Genomic DNA, 18,219 nt, shown 5'->3' on the forward strand with positions numbered 1-18,219 from the left:
GTGAGCTATTCATGTATAAAACAATTCCACAATTTCAAGGTCCTCCCTTCCTGTTTAGAAATGATTCCACAAGAATAGTTCATGCACAGCCAGGATTCCAGCATCTCCAACCCAGCGTGCTGCTGGGATGAGAAGGGAACATTCAGACAGCACCAGGGCTGTCAATACATGTCACAGAAATGCAGCACAGACAAAATCTTACTTACTTTGGAGGCCCAGGGCTGCAGACAGTTGGCGTAACATCGAACAAGAAAAGCCATTTCTTAGGCTGAGGAAAAAAAAGTTTCCTTTCTCAAATAAAAGCCAAAGGGGGGAAAAAAAAAAAAGAAAAAAAGGAGAAAAATCCCTTCTGCTTTCTCTTTAAAAATCATAAACCAAAGCAGTAAATGTACATATATGCAACTTCTCAGGCTTGGATTTCACACTGAATTCGATTACAGCTTCCACTAGATCTGAGGAGTTTTCAGTATTGCAGGGAGTTAGCAGCAGCAGCAGCAATTCCTATAAAAATGTTCCAGTTTTAACAAGCACATAAATTCAAATCAAAATGTTTCCTAGCTTTTCAAATACAAATGTCCATACGTTCCCCTAGGCAAGAGGCATGCACCCAAAAAGTGCTGCTAAAATTGAATTAATTCAGAAATGGATTAGAACTGCAGGTTAAAGCAACAATACATTAAAAGGCGAGATATGAATTCTTCAAATTTCTTTTTTCTCTTCTAAAATGCATTTACAAGTGGCTTATCTTCGGGTCCACTTTTCAGAAACTTCATATTCATATTGTAGATGAAATTTTGCGAAGGTTCTTCAGCATCTTAGGCAATTCAGGAATCCCACATCCTGGATATTAAAGTTTCTTCTTTATACTCTTGCCCATCATAAGTGTAAAAATTGAATTAGCGTCCGGACTGCAGCTCCAGGATATATGCTCTAACAGGTTTGCACTGTGGAATGTATTAAAAGCCTCTGCAATACAAACCCTTTCCTCTTTTGCCCCCCCTCCTCCTTTTTTTTAATGCAGTTTACAACTCTGCAGTGTTGCTCAGTATTCTAATGCATCAGTCAGATAGCACGGCTAATCCACGCCTAGCTTTTCCAATTAAAACATTTCTGTAATGCCCAGCAAAACAGGACGTCCATGGCTACAGCGAGGCTGGCTGCTGGAGTCCTAATTCCTACTATCTTTGCTTGCTTCTCAGCAGCTCCCTCAGGAGAAGCTCCCATCGATTGGATGCTCCGCAGCAAGATGAAATATCTAATAAGGAGGAAAGAGAGTGGGAGGGGAACGGAGCTAAAAGGATGACATCACCTGTATAGAAAGCCTTTAGAAACTGCATTAGATCAATTGGCTACTGGATCTGCAGATGCAGCCAGCAGAGCATCTTTACTGACCTAATATAAACACACATATCAGTACAACAACTGCTCAGCAAACACCCTGCTCCACATCAGCTTTTATGTCATTTTAGCATCTATTCATGGATGTGCTGGAACTCTGATTATTCTTCTTTTTCTAAATCTTTTTTCTCTTTAAATTAATCACATGCATCTACTAACACTTTCAGCAGCATTTAGGTAGATTATTTCTTATCTTTGCATCCAAATGTAGAAATCATTAAAATAAATATCTGCAGCTATTCACATGCACACACAGATACACCCATCATCAGCTCACAATAATTTCTGCTTTTATGTATGTGTGTCACACAAGAGCCTCAACATTTTTATCTCATCCTATACGCTCATTAGGAGATTTCTGTCTAAAATAAGAAGTCAATTTCTTACTGAAAGGTGATCTCATCATTTTGAAATCGTGTTTAAAACTTTTGGTGGGGGGGGTTTTTTTTTTTCCTCCCTCAATCAAGACCGATTTTGTTTCTAACCCCAACTGCCATAATTTTGCAGTAGTCAATTCAGTTTTATAATCTCTTTTTGCAACTAAAAACTGATATATTTGCAAGGAACTTAGTGTGTTGGATGGCAGCCCAGCGTGCTGGAGAGCTGCTCCAGGGAAGCGTGTCCGAGATCCCACACCTCCGAGTCGGGTCCTCCACGATGCTTTCGGTTCCTAGAAGGCAAATGACTTCTGCTACTGCGCAGGGGAGGAAAGGAGGGAGGGACAGGGAGGGGGACAGAGGGTGCTGGCTCTGTTAAAGCCATTATTTTGCACTCTGGATCATTCACTTCATCTGCAAGAAGGGGCACTCACTGTTCCCGTTTTCCCCTCTTTGGAAAGAATTTCCATCGCCGTGTATCGCATTGTTCCCAGTTTGCATCACACCCTAGGGTAGTTCTCCAAAATAAAACTATCCCATGATAGCCATACTGCCAAGGGGGCCCTGGTGGTAGTGAGGGTCAAAAATCCTCTTTTTTGTTTGTTTGCTTGCTTGCTTATTTTTGAATACTGAATCAGGCACTTTGAGGCAATCCACAGAAAGCTCTTTTCCATCTACTGTGCCAATGGACATGTGGAAGAAGATTCTCACATTTCTGAAGCCAAGTTGTACCAACAGGACACCACTCTCCATCTCAAACCAACAGCCTCTCAGCAGACATCCAGGAATTGAATTCTTCCCAAATAATCATAGAATCACAGAATATCCTGAGTTGAAAGAGACCCACGAGGATCATCAAGTCCAACAGTTATGATGGGAACTGCACCTTAACTAAGAAAGACCTTCCCCTGGAGCCTTCCCAAACTGTCTTAAAAGAAAAAAATTGGCATCAATGTCTGAATTTACTCAACCTCTATCAGACAACGAAAATAATAAATGCAGCAAGGGTCCATAAACAGTACTGGGTTTAATTTGTATTTAAGCATAAAGGACAATCTGAACTTAATTCCTGCGCTTGCAAAATTTGCAAACACAAAGTCTGATTTTTAAAAGCTGAAAGCATTTTAATTACTTTAGATTTTTACAATGCACTACACAGCTATACAAATAGCTGTTTCTTTTACTGTTTCTTCACTCCTGAACAATAGGCTGGATATGTCAGCTTCATCTTACACATGCCTGTATTGTGCCTTTTCTAATAATTCATTAAATTGTATTTTAAAGCATCTTAAACATCCTTAATGCTACAGTGGTAAATCTTCAGCAGCAATGAACACCCAAATACTTTTATGCTGTGCTACCTGTATTATAATTAGCATGATCACAATTTATATCAAGGAGAAAAGCAAACCCACCCCTCTAAAGGAACCCTCTCCCCCCGACAGCTGCCGGGGCAGATCTGCCCTCCCATGCACCGTGCGGCAAACCCAATCCACGCACACTTTGGCACGGATGCCATATTTTACAAGTACTGTAAACACCAGCTCAATAATGGGAACAAAATTCCATTTCCTCCCAGTTTTGCCTTTAAGTGCAGATGACATCATCCCTGTGGCCGTGCTGCCAATGAGCGCGCCGGGGGTCCCGGGGGGCTGCAGCGCAGCCCTGCCCGCCCAGCCCCGGGCAGGGGGAAAACCTGACCTACTTCCACACTCCGGCTTTTGGGGCATCCCCCCACTCCTTTCTGCTTTCATTTCTTTCTTTATTTATTTTAGCACATGCCTCTCTGCAGCCCCAGCTCCCTGCAGCACAAGGCTGTGTTTTTATAAATCGTCTGTTTAATGACAAATCTCAAAACCAGAACAACTCTGAGATGAAAAACAATCTGATACAAAGGCTCTGTAGTGATCACAATCAAAATACTTGTGAAGAGCTGCAGCATTGAGCAGAATCACAGACAGAAATTCTCCAGTCACATTTTAAGCCAGAATCCAAGTTTTCAGAGAATCTTAAGGAAAAAGCAGTCTACAGTCTCTGAATTAAAGGTGGTCTTTGTTCCTTAACTCTGATTTATTTCCGTGCTGAAATACCACTCCATACATTTCTCTGCATCATTCCCTTCATCCTATAATGCTACCTGAATCCTCCTGACCGTTAACCAAATCTGCACATTCTAATTGCCTAAGAAGAGTAAGTCTGAAAAATGGGATGTTTTTAAAACGATAGTAAGGCCTTTCATAATTTAAAGGCTAATTTGAAGGCACGTTCAGTTCAGCAGGATTAGAGCCCGCTCTCATTTAAGGATACCACAAATGCAAGTCCTGCCCAGGCGGGGAGAACCCGCAGTCCCCAGCAGAAGGTACCCCAGGAGCAGCACGACCTGCTCAGTGAGAGGAAGAAAAGCCCTTTGTGCAGCGCCGGCGGGGAGGATGGTGATGGCCTCAAAGGCATCGTGGCCCAGGCTGATGAGACAGGAGCCGGCTGCCAGCGAGCCGAGGGGCCTGGGTCTGCAGGCTGGGCTTAGGCACTTGTGTCCTTTTGTCCTCAGAGCCAGGCGGCTGCTGACGCACTGTCCCTGCCACGCTGTCCCTGCCACGCTGTCCCCGCAGTGCTCAGCCACCAGCACACACCCCCAGTTCAGTCCAGCACCTCCGGTCACATCCTGACTCCAAGCCCACGGTGGGGGCTGGGGAAGGCTGCTCGGGAAGTGATCTGTCACTGCACACACTCGGGCAAAGATGTTTCAGGCTAAAATAATTCATTTTAATACAGTTTCGTGAGTGGGAATTGCCAAGCACAGCGGCATAACGCAGAAATATTTTAGCATTAAGGGCACCTGCACCGAGAGGTTATTTCCATTGATTTGAGTACTTTCAATCTTTTTGGACAGGCAGGCAGTGGGGAGCGAGGAGTTGAGGAGGCAGAGCCAGCTGCAGCCCCTGCCATGCAGGCACAGCTCGCTGGATTCCGTGTCACTGCCGTGCTGCTCCCAGCTCTCCCCACCACTGAACTTAAACACCATAAATGATTCATAGCACTGTCCTGGCAGGGATGAAGAAAAGAGAATACAACCCTCCACCCTGTTCCTGACCCTTCTAGGAAGAGGAGGCAGGGAAAGCAGCACCCTGGGCTCCCCTTCCCTTCCAGGGTGACATTCCGTGGTGCCATCCCATCTCTCCATACATCACTTTCCACAGCAGCTCTCGCTAACAGGCTGTAGAAAAAATCCTACCCAAAGATCTGTAGGACTCATAAGTAGTATGAAAACACGATCCATCCTAAGGGAAGGAGCGAGGGAGAGGAGGGGGGGAGCGGGAGAGGGAGGGCAGAGACTGTCATCATCCCTGAAGTGATGTAAGCTTCTAAATATAGCACCAGCAACACAGGAGGAACAATAAAAAGGCACCATGGATTGGATTTCTCCATCGCTTTCGCACTACCCCGACCATCTTTTTTCAGCTGCTGTGTTAAGCCGGGAAAGGTCATCTCCTACTTGCAGCGATTCAGATTTATATGGTTTATAATAGTTTCTTAAACGTGTTTATAAATTGCAGCTCTCTCCTGCAGCTCTGTCTCGGCACACACGCTCTGCAGAGCCAGGAGCATGATCCGCATGGCAAACAGGGAGGCGGCACTGGGGGGGAAGGGGGAAGCCCCCTCTGCTACAGACCCAAAGTTCCTTTCCATGGCTTGAGCCGAGCTGATTCACACCACGCTCCTCCCTCCCTTCCTGCCATCTCATTTCGGTGAGGGGTGGGAAAGGCTGGGATGGAATGCAACCCAGAAATCCCTGGTGATGGAAAGGTGGGGATACCAACCACAGAAGGGTCGATTTGTGGGACTGAATCCACCCAGAGACACTGAAAGGGTGGAATCTCTAATATGTCACAGCAAAATTTTCCCAACACATTTAGAATTTTGCTCGCCAAACGTAACCTCAATCTAGTCTCAAAACTGACATCACAGCCCAAACCTAACACGGACCTGGCCGTGATTTCCTCATCTGCCACCAACCTGGGAGGCCAGGTGAAGCTTCCTGTTAGGAAAATGCAAAGCCTACTAAGATATGTATTTTCTCATGCCCCAAAAGTTGATATGAAAGCCAGTACAAAATACCGTTTTTTCCTCCCCCATTTATTAAAATGGCATCTCAAATTAAACCAAACAGATTAGGACTATTTAGGACATAAGGTATCAGCACACTTCTCACAAGAAAAAGGTCTCTGATTAAATGACCCTGAGAATAAAGCATTAAGTCCACAGAAGAGGTTAAAAAAAAAAAAATTCATTAAAATGCCACTTCCAATATTTCTTCTGTCTTTTTTCTTGAGAATTAACACTAAACTGGAAGCCTGCAAGCAGGAAGTGGGGAGGGATCCGACTCCTACCAAATTTCAAAATTTCTCTCTAAGCAAGGGTGACTTTGAACAGTCCACTCTCATTAGTGGTCAGTGCATCCAACTTGAAGAGCGTATGTGACACGAGCACCATCTCAGGCACGGCATCTCTGGACACTCCTGTCCCAGGAACAGTCCTGTGTCTGGAAGGAGTTCTACCCTGACACACTTGCCTGGGCTCAGGCACAGCTTCGTGCACAGACAGCTCTGTTGTCCCTGGACCCAGGCTGGGAGCAGCCCTGCCCAGCACAGCCTGAGCTCGGTCTCAGAGTGAACAGGGAAGTAACAGGGTGGGCGAGGCACTCAGGGTCTCCAGATCCTGAGATGGGGCTGCCCAGATCCCCCATGCTGGGAAAGCACAGCACAGACCCTCAAGCAGCTCTGCAGGGCTCCCCTCAGCAGCTGGAGCACCACAGTGCAGCAATTCCCAAACTTTCCCATCTTCTGGTACAATCCAACCTTCTTACCTTTAAAAACGGAAAGCTGAGTATGCTCCGAGAAATTTTTCCCCACCATCATTTGGGGTCCCTTCCCCCACTGAGGGCAAAACAGCAGGAAAAGCCCAGCTATTCCCACCCAGGCTGAGAAACTGATCCCAACAGATAAAACAAGGGGGTGAGCCAGATGCCATACCTGCACTCCACCGTGACAAACCACAAGTGCTAACCAGACTTTAAAGGAAACAAAACCAAAATCATAAAGACAACACAAGCATTGTGGCAACATTACCACTTCATGGTATAAGAGCAAAACTTGAAACTCAGTGAGAGAATGCAACTCTGACTTGCAAGAACAAAGTGAGGATCAATGAGGAATTAAGACAGAGTGGTGGTATTTAGTCAAGAATTATATCTGTCAGATATATCCCTATTAAGAAAGATGCCACGTATCAAATATAAAACTACAAATGCTGTTAAATGTCATTAGATAGCAATCAGTTCTATGCCAAAACCAAAGATACTTTTCTAGCTATTCTCTTGTACAGGCAGTGGTTTCCATGCCAAGTTTTTCCAAGGAAAACAGGGCACCCAAATGCTTGCATTATGTGCTGACATTTTCTGATGGTGATTTTTATTGAGAACTGCTCAGGATATTCCCAGTCTCTAAGTTGGTCCATAAGGTTTACAAAGAACATGTCTGAGTTGATGTGATCTTCTATATTCTAAATCAGAAATCCATTTTACCTTGAAAACAAAGACACTACCATCACAGCCCTTTGAAGAAGTGCTTCAGCATTATATGACATTCAACCCAACAACTCCAACTTACAACCTTACAATGCTAACATAAAAAATAACCCTTCACACGACTACTCCTGTCTAAGGCAGGAGAAACCTAAACCCAAGTGAAAGGTTGAGTTGGTGACAAATGAGAATACAACCAGGCTGCTCCACTTGAGTAGAGCATATTGGACAGAAACAGCCCAGATGGAAGACAGGAAATCAAAAGCAGATCCAAGCACGCTACCATCTCCCTGCACGCAGGCAACCAGTTTGCTGGCTACTACCCTGTCAGCTTCCCGCGAGAAGCCACCCAATATGTCATTTCAAGACACTGAAACAAGGATCTGACAAAGAACTGCAACTCAAACACAAGGTTTTTAAGCCTCCAAAAAGACTGAAACACCCTTCTCCAGTACAGAGCACTGTTTTACCATCAGCCCCCGAGTGACACGATGCAGTTACGAGCCCTGGGCAAAACCCTCACGCACCAGTCTCGACCAGTTTGCCTAAGAGGCTGCTTATAAAGAATGGCTTTGGAATGCCACCCAGCCCCTTAGGGTCCATCAAAACGGAGATTAACTCTCTGATAATGCTATATAAAATATTTTCTCAGACATTTTCCAAGGAACTGAGTTAATTTCTATCATAGTGTAAATTTGTCTATGTGGTAAAAGGAGGAGGAAGAAACAGATAACTGGTTATTGTGTGGAGAGCACAGTAATAACGACTTGAATTCTTGCTTCTTGTGGTGGTAATTTGCAAAATATTTAGAAGTTTGAAAAGGTTCCTCTGCCACAAGCTGGCACAAGAGTACATCCCTCCCACAGCACTGCCAGCACCAGCTCAGGTCAAGGTCTGAGCAACTCTCCAGTTTGATGCCAGTTAATGGTGTCGGATGATTTCTCTGCGAAGGACAGGCTGTGCTCAGGATCTGCTTCCAAACAGTTCCAGGCTTCCTGGTGAAAAGTGCTCAGTTGTACAAACACTAATGTGTTTGGACTGCAAGTAGGAAATAAATGTAAAAATACCCACAAGTTTTTCTTGAATTATCACAAACAAGTGCAGTTCTGCTGCTCTGCTGAGCAGGGGGAGGAAAACACACAAATCTCCTGCAGGACAACACCGGGGTGAGGGGGCCCATCATCACCCCACCACATGTGGAGAGAGCAGCTGTACAACTTAGTGCTCATCTCACTCGAGATGGAGAGAGGTTTACCAAAAAAAAAGTCTCTGAGGCAAGAATCATAGAACAGGCAGGGAGGGACCTTAAAGCTCATCTTGTCCCAACCCTCCTGCCATGGCCAGGGACACTTTCCACTAGACCAGGTTGTTCCAAGCCCTGTCCAACCTGGCCCTGAAGAGCAGGAAAGGTGGGTAATCAGCTGTTTTAGCAACCTCCCAGTGTGGCTCTCCCTAAGAGCAACTCAGTACCACAGCCTGGTAGGGCAGGACAGTGCATGTCCATCTGTCCTGCAGCAGAATGATGTCACATCCCATCACGGTGGCATCACCCACCACCACAGGCTGTCCCACAGGCCACGGGAAGGGCTGTACACTGCAGCCAGCAGCCAGATTTCAGTACATACAGGTGCTTGCTTAAAATAAATCCTCCCTAGTTTCAGTCTGATGCAGTTTCATTTGTGCATCACTCTGAAGTGCCGTTACACAGCTGCACATGTCACCTCCAAACTGAGGGGATTCCTGTAATTCACAGTTTGTCACGTCTGTAAAGTCTTCAGGGAAACTCCCAAAAGTGAGTTTTGAAAACCAACTGCAAGTTTATGGATAAACTGGGCTTAACATGTTGCATTACATTGTTAGTTTTAAAAAGATAAAATTTTCATCTGAAAAACCCAGGTTTTCACCAAAGGGTAGTATTTTCATTAAGTATTTTCGTACTTTGTACGCAGCCTATTCAAGTCGTTACTCGCTGGGAACTGCAGACACTCCTTAATTGGTTTGGGAAACACCAGTGGTCTATGGAAATTCCTGGGAAGATTTTTAATGCACAGCACACTTTGAGGATTGGTGTTTTGCTAATGACCACTATAACCGGCGGCAGGCTTTCAAGGAGCCCTTGACAGTAACACTGCTGACAAAACGAGCAGACAAAATCAATATGTAAAATAAAATATGAGCGAACACGCATCTGGCAATTCTCCCCTGGCTTACAAAAGCAGAGGGAAGAGCCTGAGGGCAGCTCGGCAGAGCAGGGCGAGCTCGGGATGCCGAGCACAGGTTCCCATGCTGGATGCCAGCAGGACCCTGCCAGAGGTTGTTTCCAGCTCCACCAGTGAAGCAGCAGAATCACGGAACCACACAATTGTTAAGGCTGGAGGAGATCTCTAAGATCATCGGGTTCCACTGCCAATGCAGCGCCACCACAACATTCACCCTTAAGCCATGTCCTCAAGTGCCATATCCACACGTTTTTTGAACACTTCCAGGGATGGTGACCCCACCACTGCTCTGGGCAGTCTATTCCAGTGCTTTACAACTCTTCCCATGAAGAAATTTTCCCTAATACCCAATCTAAATTTTACCTGGTGCAATGTGGTTTCCTCTCACCCCATCACTTGTTACCTGGAAGAAGAGACCAGTCCTCACCTGGCTATGAGCTCCTTTTAGACAGTTGCAGAGAATGAGGAGTCCCCTCTGAGCCTCCCTTTGTCCAGGCTGAGCCCCCCAGCTCCCTCAGCTGCTCCTCAGCCTGTGCTCCGGACCCTTCCCTAGCTGCCTGGCCTGGGAAAGACAGCCTACACCAGTCATGCTCAAGCACTCCCTAATCCACTGCCTCTTCCTCACCCACCAAGCCCAGCCTAACAGTGACTGTCCCCTGTACCCCCCTCTCCCCGCCAGACGGGGCGGATGCTGCGCCCGCACCCACGCGCGGCCCACGACAAACCCACAGGGGCCCACGCAGGAAGCGCACACGCTGCAGACACGGCTTCCTTTCCACCACAGCGGCGAGGAGAACACTTCAAAGGGCAGGAGTTCAGCGGAGCTGCAGGCAGTGTCGGCACACGGGGGCTTCCTCAGGGTCCTGTCCTGCAGGGTGCCCGGCTAACGGAGGCACAGAGCTGCTCCTGAGCCCCTGCGGGCTGGGATCACACCCAGCCCACGCAAAACTAGGATGGAGACCGTGAAAAACCTCGTGTTTGTAAAAACAACCTCAGGAAGAAGGAACCTGCAGTACCTCATTGCATCACACAGCACCCCCAGACAGATATCGACGACGGTAATTTCTGTACCCCGTGAGTGCACTGCAGGACCCGCGGATTTCAGCAAAACCTAAATTTACCTGTGATTCACAGAATCCCAGAATGGCTTGGGTTGGAAGGGACCTTCAAGAGCATCTAGTCCCAAGGCCCCTGCCATAGGCAGGGACACCTTCCACTATCCCAGGTTACTCCAGCCTGGCCTTGGACACTTCCAGGGATCCAGGGGCAGCCACAGCTGCTCTGGGCAACCTGTGCCAGGGCCTGCCCACCCTCACAGGGAACAATTCCTTCCCAATATCCCATCTTTCCCTGCCCTCTGGCAGTGGGAAGCCATTCCCTGTGTCCTGTCCCTCCATCCCTTGTCCAAAGTCCCTCTCCAGCTCTCTTGTAGCCCCTTTAGGCACTGGAAGATGCTCTAAGGTCTCCCTGGAGCCTTCTCCTCTCCAGGTTGAACAGCCCCAACTCCCTCAGCCTCTCATTAGTCAATGAAGTTAAAATTCTCTCAAGCATTTTTTAAAAGTATCAAAAAGAGGAAGTGTGGACATAAACACAGTAAAAAGCAATGAGCTGCAAAGAGAACCATCCTCCAGCTCAAGAACTGCTGATTTCAGCCACTCACAGATCAGCCACAGCCTCATTAAAATTAACCGATATTCCAAATAAACAGAAGCCAGCCATGCTGTGTCCAGGTTTAGCAAGAGGCAGCTGGAGACATGCTTTAAGTCGGTCTTAGTTGGTTTAGATCAATAAAAGGGACCATTTCAGCAAATTTACCTGGTAGTTAAAAATAGATTATAAGAGACCCACAGTGTTTTGTAGCATTTAAAAAGGAAAGGATTAGTAATGGTAAAGCACCTAATGGGTTTGATCCAGTATATTGAAATGTGACTTAATTCCCTCCAATTGTGAGATCCCCCATGCTACCTCCAGCCTCTGACAGGATTACATTAAGTAATGATCAAAGAACAAGAACCTTGCCACTCAAGCAGTCTGCAGTGACAGACTTCTCTGAAGATAAATGCTTCTACAAGGCTCCAGGACAATTTTTACATGATGCAAATACTAAGATACTGCCCATAAAATGCAATATTATAACAAATCTTTTAAACCTCATCATCCTCTTACAGGAATTAAAAAAAAAAAAACCTGCATCTCTAAGAAAAGGGATTCCTACTGAAGTTTGGTACCAATTTCTTTATTCTGCTCTACAACGAACTAACAAGTTAAAAAATTCAGTATGTTGTCACAACTCCACAGAAATAGGCATTACATCATACGTACACTATTTTTAGAGACAGAAATAATCTCTGTTTTAAAAAATGTCACTGAGAGAACAGTCAAAAATATATGTGGGTAATAAATACACAAAATAACAGAATGGTTCAGGTTGGAAGAGACCTTAAAGATCACCTCATTCCAACCCCACTGCCCTGGGCAGGGACACCTTCCACCGTCTCAGGTTGCTCCAAGCCCTGTCCAACCTGGCCTTGGACACTGCCAGGGGTGGGGAGTCCAAAACCTCAGATTACTGACCACAGCCATTAATTAGAAAAACAGATTTGAGTTTACAGGTTTGAGAGTCACATAGAAATTTGTATCAAATTCCTAAACCCTGTTTGGTTTTGAACACTGCATAAATTATAAATGCAAAACTTACTATCTCAGGTTTTATTTTTTACTTCTGAAGATAAATTCTCAAACCATTTACTTTCTTATTACTTGATCCAAGATCCAAACAGCAATTTAATTTTTATAAAGCACCAGAGAACTATCATTAAACTATTTTTTTGAAAGCTCTGTCATAAAAAAGTCATCTGCTGTTAGTCTGGTTGCAGTTTTTTTAAGCACCTGCTGCATAGGCACAGAAGTTTGGGACATAGTTTAACAGAGATGATCACAATTACTTTCTTCTTTTGTAATTAAAAACCATGGCTGCATTATTGATTGGGTTGAGAGCCTGACTAAGAATAGAAATGACTCAGTATTTATCTCAGTTGTGATGACCCCAGCTCCTGGATGCTTATCACCACAAAGATATGCAATCAAGCTAACAAATCAGATCTGAAGCAAGAGCAGGCAAAATTAACACCAGTGGCACATTTCTTCCTAATCTGTTCATTTTGAGCACCAGCTTTTGCCAAATGTGTCCAGCCCCACCTTCCCTCCCCCACTCCGGACACCAGAGCAGGGGTGACGTGGGAGATGCAGAGCTATAAGTGACAAAAATTAAGGCAGCCAGAAATGCCAGGGATGAAGAGATGGGACGTAATGATGGGATGCTCAGCCCTGCCCCAGGCAGACAGAGCTCGGGGCTGTCACCGTGGCCTCTGCCTGGCCGTGACCCCCACGCAGAGCCCCCTCCTCCACCCCTCCAGGCAGCACTGCTGCTTGCAAGCCTGGAGAAAGGATTCAGTCAGTGCTCTGCCAAACACATCTACCCTCAGGTCTGCCTGGCTGGCTGTGCTGCAGAAGGGAAACAATCCCAGCACGGCACCCTGGAGGGGGAGCAGAGCCCAGGCACCCACGAGGGCAGGGCTGACACTGCACCAACAATTCACATCACTGTGAAGACAGAAACAGAAGTACAAACCTGTTCATTCTGAGGGAGCAGAGAGCACTGCCAGCATGTGTTCGCTCTGTTTTACTTGGAAGGAAAAAAAACAACCCAACAACAAAATCCTAACCAACTTCAAACACTTATTCCGAGGACAACCAGTGCTCTTGTGAAACAACACAGCTCCATGAACCACAGAAATTTAATACAGGAATTTAAATGGTTACTCCTTCACCAGAGAAGCCAATCAGATTATCCCTTTTTCACTTTAGTTCATTCAGTTGGGGGATAGGGAAGAAATTTAAGATATGAAGATATACAGTTAAACTAAGCACTAGAACTCTCTTAATTAAGAAGCATAAAAGGAAAGAGCTTCCAGAATGGTAACAATCATTTAAAATATTATTTAAAGTATCTGCATAGAAATTTAGGTTTCATGGCCAATCATGTATTTCTACAGAAGTTCCAGCACTATCAAGCAGGGAGCTCCCTCTGAGGAGCAGAGTGTAAGCTCATGTCACAACCCAACAGGGGATGTTTTATAAAACATAGATTAACCTTAATCATAAATATAATCACAGTATATTTAATGTGCAGAGATTTACATTCTAAGGAGTTAATGGAGATTGCATGGATAATTCTCCTTAAAAGAAAACACAAGAAATCTTCTATTTAAGGAAATATTCTGAGCTGGGTTAAAGCAATACTGAATTTCAGTACCTATAGGGTGTGTGTTTTCTTCAGAAAGCAGAAAACTACTTGTGTGTGAGAGATTAGGCAGGTAAAAACTTAAATGGTGTCACGTTGAGTACTCCAACATCAACCACGGGAGCCCAACTGGAGTCCTTGCAGAGGCTGGAAAGCTGTGAGCCCTCCCTGAGCACACAGGGCTCACAAAAGGGCACATTCAGCATCTGTCACAGAGCACTCAGCACCAGGTTGGACAGGGAAATACAACTCTGTGCTCATTCATCAGCATTATGCCAGAGAGGAAATCTGCTGGAGAGTTTGTAAACAGCTTTCCCACCCTGGCAGAAACTTTTGCAAGTTCCTGTCAAATGGAAGTTTCACTCAAAACCCCTCCTCCTTATCCTGGTTCCCTGCCTATGGGAGGGGGTTGGAGCAACATGATCTTTGAGGTCCCTTCCAGTTCAAACCATTCTATGATTCTGCCAAATGTTCTCTCGTGCCAAATCAAGGGTTACACTACAAAACCTGTTTGTCAAGGCCTCTGGGAACCAACAGCCATGTATGAGCAGGCTTACACAGGCAGGAGTTAAACCCAGGCACAGAACTAACCCTACCTCAAAAAATTCATTACCTTACCAGGTATGGAAAAATATAGGCCCCCAATTTTTATTTACTTGTCACACGGGCAGTTTGGTTATCACATTTTTATTCTGAGTCATCTGTTGAGTTACAAATTACTTCTTGCTACCCTGAGTGCTGTGAGTATGACACTTCCCAATTAGGAGCTTACAGTCTACAAAGCAAGGACTGGTATTTCAGTTCAGACTGCTAAAAACCCACCAGCTTGCAGATTTGCTAGCAGAGAGGTGGTTGTTTACTCCTTGCCATGTAGCATTCACTCATCAAGGAAAACACTCAGCAGCATTAACAGGATTCTTCTTACATATTCCTAATTAACTGACATTAAAGCAGATTTAGGAATGTGCTGTTTGATTTCCATCAAATACTGATCTCTCTCTCTATATATATACATTAACAAATCTGAAGAAGCCACCAGGTTTGCAACAAGCAAGTGTAGGTGCAGGCCCACGGGTGCTCCACATCATTGATAACAAGGAAATAATTCAACACAAAGAAAAATAAATCCACAAGAAGAAAAATCCTGATGAGGACATCATCTGCTGACTCATCACAGTCCTGTGAATGTACCACACCGACTCCTTGCAGCAATAACTGATAAGCTCTGGAATCATTCACAAAGCTGTGTGACTTGGGCTTTCTCAGACCAAAGATGCCAAGGCCCTTCTCACGCACCCCTCTGGGCAAGCACCACAGGTAGCATCAGCTGTTCCTGGATTCTCCTCCTCTTAGCACTGAAATCTGAGAATTATTATCTGTGTGCTTATTGACTGTCACAAAACCAAAGGGACAGAGATAGATTCTGTCATACACACACTGGAATTTAATTCCTAATGAAGCCTTATGCTGGTCTGCCCAGAGCATGAGGGTCCAACATCTCATTTCTTCAATTACTAATTCAATGGCTTACTAATGATAAAAGCCAATACATGTGACAGTTCTAGAAATGAGATGGCAGAGGATGTTAAACTTCAAGCAGCATATTCTCTTCCTGTCACAGACGCATTATTGCTGTGCAAGACCTAAAATCACCACCTGCGACCCAACCACTACCAACATACAGGAAAACCAGCAGTTTATATAAGTTATAAACTCATATCTGACAGCACATATCAGATATTTTGAAGTTTATGAACTGAGAAAGACTTTGTATCTTTTGGGGAGATGAGAAGGAAGATGGGGGAAGAGGGGAAAAACAGAATTTGTTTTTCCTTTTCTGTGCACAGAAACTACTCAAGGTTTGTACTTCAGCATTAGTACTGGCTTTAACCTTTGATTTTCAGAGCAAATCAAAGTATCCAGAACAATTATTTTCAGTTAAATAATTTGTTTAGATCAGATGTATGTCCCGCCACCAAGCAGGAAGTTTGCATGTGAAGAAGAGAGGAAAAAAGAGAGAAACCTTCACATAAGCATTGTGGCCCTGAAACCACAGCGGTACCAGCCTTCAACACAGTGCAGAGTTTAGAGGCTGAGTTGTTATTTCAGAGCAGCAAATGAGCTGTTGTTACTTTTTTTGATGCTTGAACTACCACTATACTATTTTCAAGCAAGTAAACACGACTAGGTATGACAGTGTTAATGCTGTATTGAACTGCATTTGGAATTAACTCAATTTGAAATCACAGTTCAAATTTACTAAGGAAAGAAAAGAAACCCAACAATTCCTACATCTTACCAAAAGAACTCCATGTAAACCCAACAAAAACCAAGAATGACCATGTCTCTGTCCAGTGAGCATGTTAAGCTTTATTTATAGTGCTTGACCCCTAAACCAAAAAAACCCAGTGTGTTTTCTAACTAGTGCCTGAACTTCACTTCCACCTACAGTGTTGAAATCCAAACCACTCCACTGCTCTCTGGCAAAGAGTGGTCTCAAAAATGACAAGCATGGACTGCTCTACTTCACCAGCCTTGTGTGAGTAAAAGAAAATGCCAGGCAGCCCCTGCAGAGCCCACGCTGCCCAGGAGGCTGAGGCCGAGCAGACTCACCGACACGTAGCTGCTGGCGTCCACGTTGTCCGTGATGGTCTGGCGCTCGCCCCGCTGGTTGATCTTCCTGTACCTGCGACGGGACTGCCGCACAGGGACCTCTCTCTGCAGGATGTTCTCCTCATTGTCCTTGGAGTTCTCCACCTGAAACACACGTTCGGGTTCCTGGTTAAACATCCAGTTCTTCCATAGCGCCGAGAGCCGATGGAGCCGTGTGAAGCTCATGGGGAAGGAGCAAACATCGGTTCGGGGCGGTTGAACTGCTCCGGAGGGAGCGGCCGCCGGCGTTCCGAGAACCTCTCTGCGGCTCTCAGAGCTGCTCACTACAATGAGCCGGAGGCCGCAGTTTCCTTCCAGGAAACAGCACTTTTTTTCAAAGAAGAAAAAAGTAAAAAAGGCCCACGTATCCTCTAAAGAACGTCACTCATCAGCAGAAACCCGTCTGCACCCACATGTATCACACAACACAAGTCACACACACTGCTCATTTCAAGCGCATCTTCAACACAGAACTCACCATTTCTTTGTGGATTTACAATCTGGCAAAGAGACTGAATTATATCCCGTTTTTATTAGTGTAATTTTTAAAAGCTAGCTTATTTCTAGTAACAGTCACAGCTAAACAACTTCAAATATTCCAGCTTTTTATAAATAGCTGCTTCAGCTATGTCATACTGCCTTCTAACCACTTCCAGCAGATTATGAAGAAATAACTGGGACTTGATTCATATCTTAATGTTAAATATTATTTGTGACTAAACATTAAAAATTAGGTAAATTTATCTTGTTAGTAAAAGCCAACATGAAACCTTTTATCTCACTAGTTACAATTTTTTTTTTTCCTATAAAAAGTAGTCTCATCCTTTCCCATTTCCTTTTGATGTTTTGGAAAAATATCTCCCAGCAGGAAGCAGAGCAGACATGCATGCAAATAGCTGCAGTGGGCAAGATGCCTCTCTACAGTGTATTTACTATATTGAGGTTTTTACTATCCTCAATAGCTTATTTTTATTTTTTTCCATCTCCGATTTTCACTTGAAAATCTTAAACATTCAGACTTTACCACTGGAACAGGAGAAGAACCTCTGTGTGATCTTACACAGCCCTCACTTCACACACTCAGGTAAATTATCTCAAAATTAAAATTCAAAAGGTAAAAAGGAACAAAACCCAGACAGACTTAACAGACAGGAACAGGAAAGCAACTAAACGACCTAAACCATCACAAAAGCAAGATCACGTTTACCTTCCACATAATTTTTTCCAAACAGCTAAGTCTGTCTGAGGTCAGAGGAAGGTACAAGCAGCTGGCTTTGTCTTGTAGGTTATTTTTGATTCCACAGAGAAAAAAAGACATTAACAACACAGGTTAAAGATATAATAGTTAGAAGAGTGAAGCTCACATCACAGTACTGTCAAAAAAAGAAATTGGAAAAGCCAAGTTCCCCCTGCAAGAGACAACCACACTTTTCAGCAGAAAAGGTGAAACCCAGGACAACGACCAAAGCTATCCAGCTGCAGTATTGCTGTAAGCAAGATGGTACAAGGGAGTAAAAATACGAGGCAGGCGGGCAGAAACACAAAAAGAAATAAAAAGCCCTTTTGATCAGGCCACTTAGAATCATTAAAAAATATAGGAAGACACTCAATACAGAAGCCTTTCTTCACCTAGCATAAAGTATGGATTTCTAGTTAGCAGCAATGTTACTCTCAAATTATACAGAGGGC

The 18,219-nt window shown here is 44.6% G+C and overlaps 1 protein-coding gene across 8 annotated transcripts in view; it reads right to left on the reverse strand.

Annotated features, from left to right (window-relative positions):
* The window catches only part of RAPGEF6 (Rap guanine nucleotide exchange factor 6), a 110,444-nt gene that overhangs the window by 53,640 nt on the left and 38,585 nt on the right, over nt 1-18,219 (reverse strand). For 6 of the 8 annotated variants that reach the window (XM_050312547.1, XM_050312552.1, XM_050312545.1 and 3 more), the window contains exon 6: nt 16,492-16,635. In XM_050312547.1, the coding sequence (XP_050168504.1) occupies nt 16,492-16,635 (144 nt within the window). Of the gene's footprint in view, nt 1-206; nt 1,455-16,491; nt 16,636-17,737; nt 17,783-18,219 lie in introns of those variants that run through there. The other 2 variants (XM_050312550.1, XM_050312551.1) reach the window with 2 other exon arrangements.

Source organism: Myiozetetes cayanensis, unplaced genomic scaffold (assembly GCF_022539395.1).
Source record: "Myiozetetes cayanensis isolate MyiCay16 unplaced genomic scaffold, myiCay2020 scf17, whole genome shotgun sequence".
Lineage (NCBI taxonomy): Eukaryota > Metazoa > Chordata > Aves > Passeriformes > Tyrannidae > Myiozetetes > Myiozetetes cayanensis.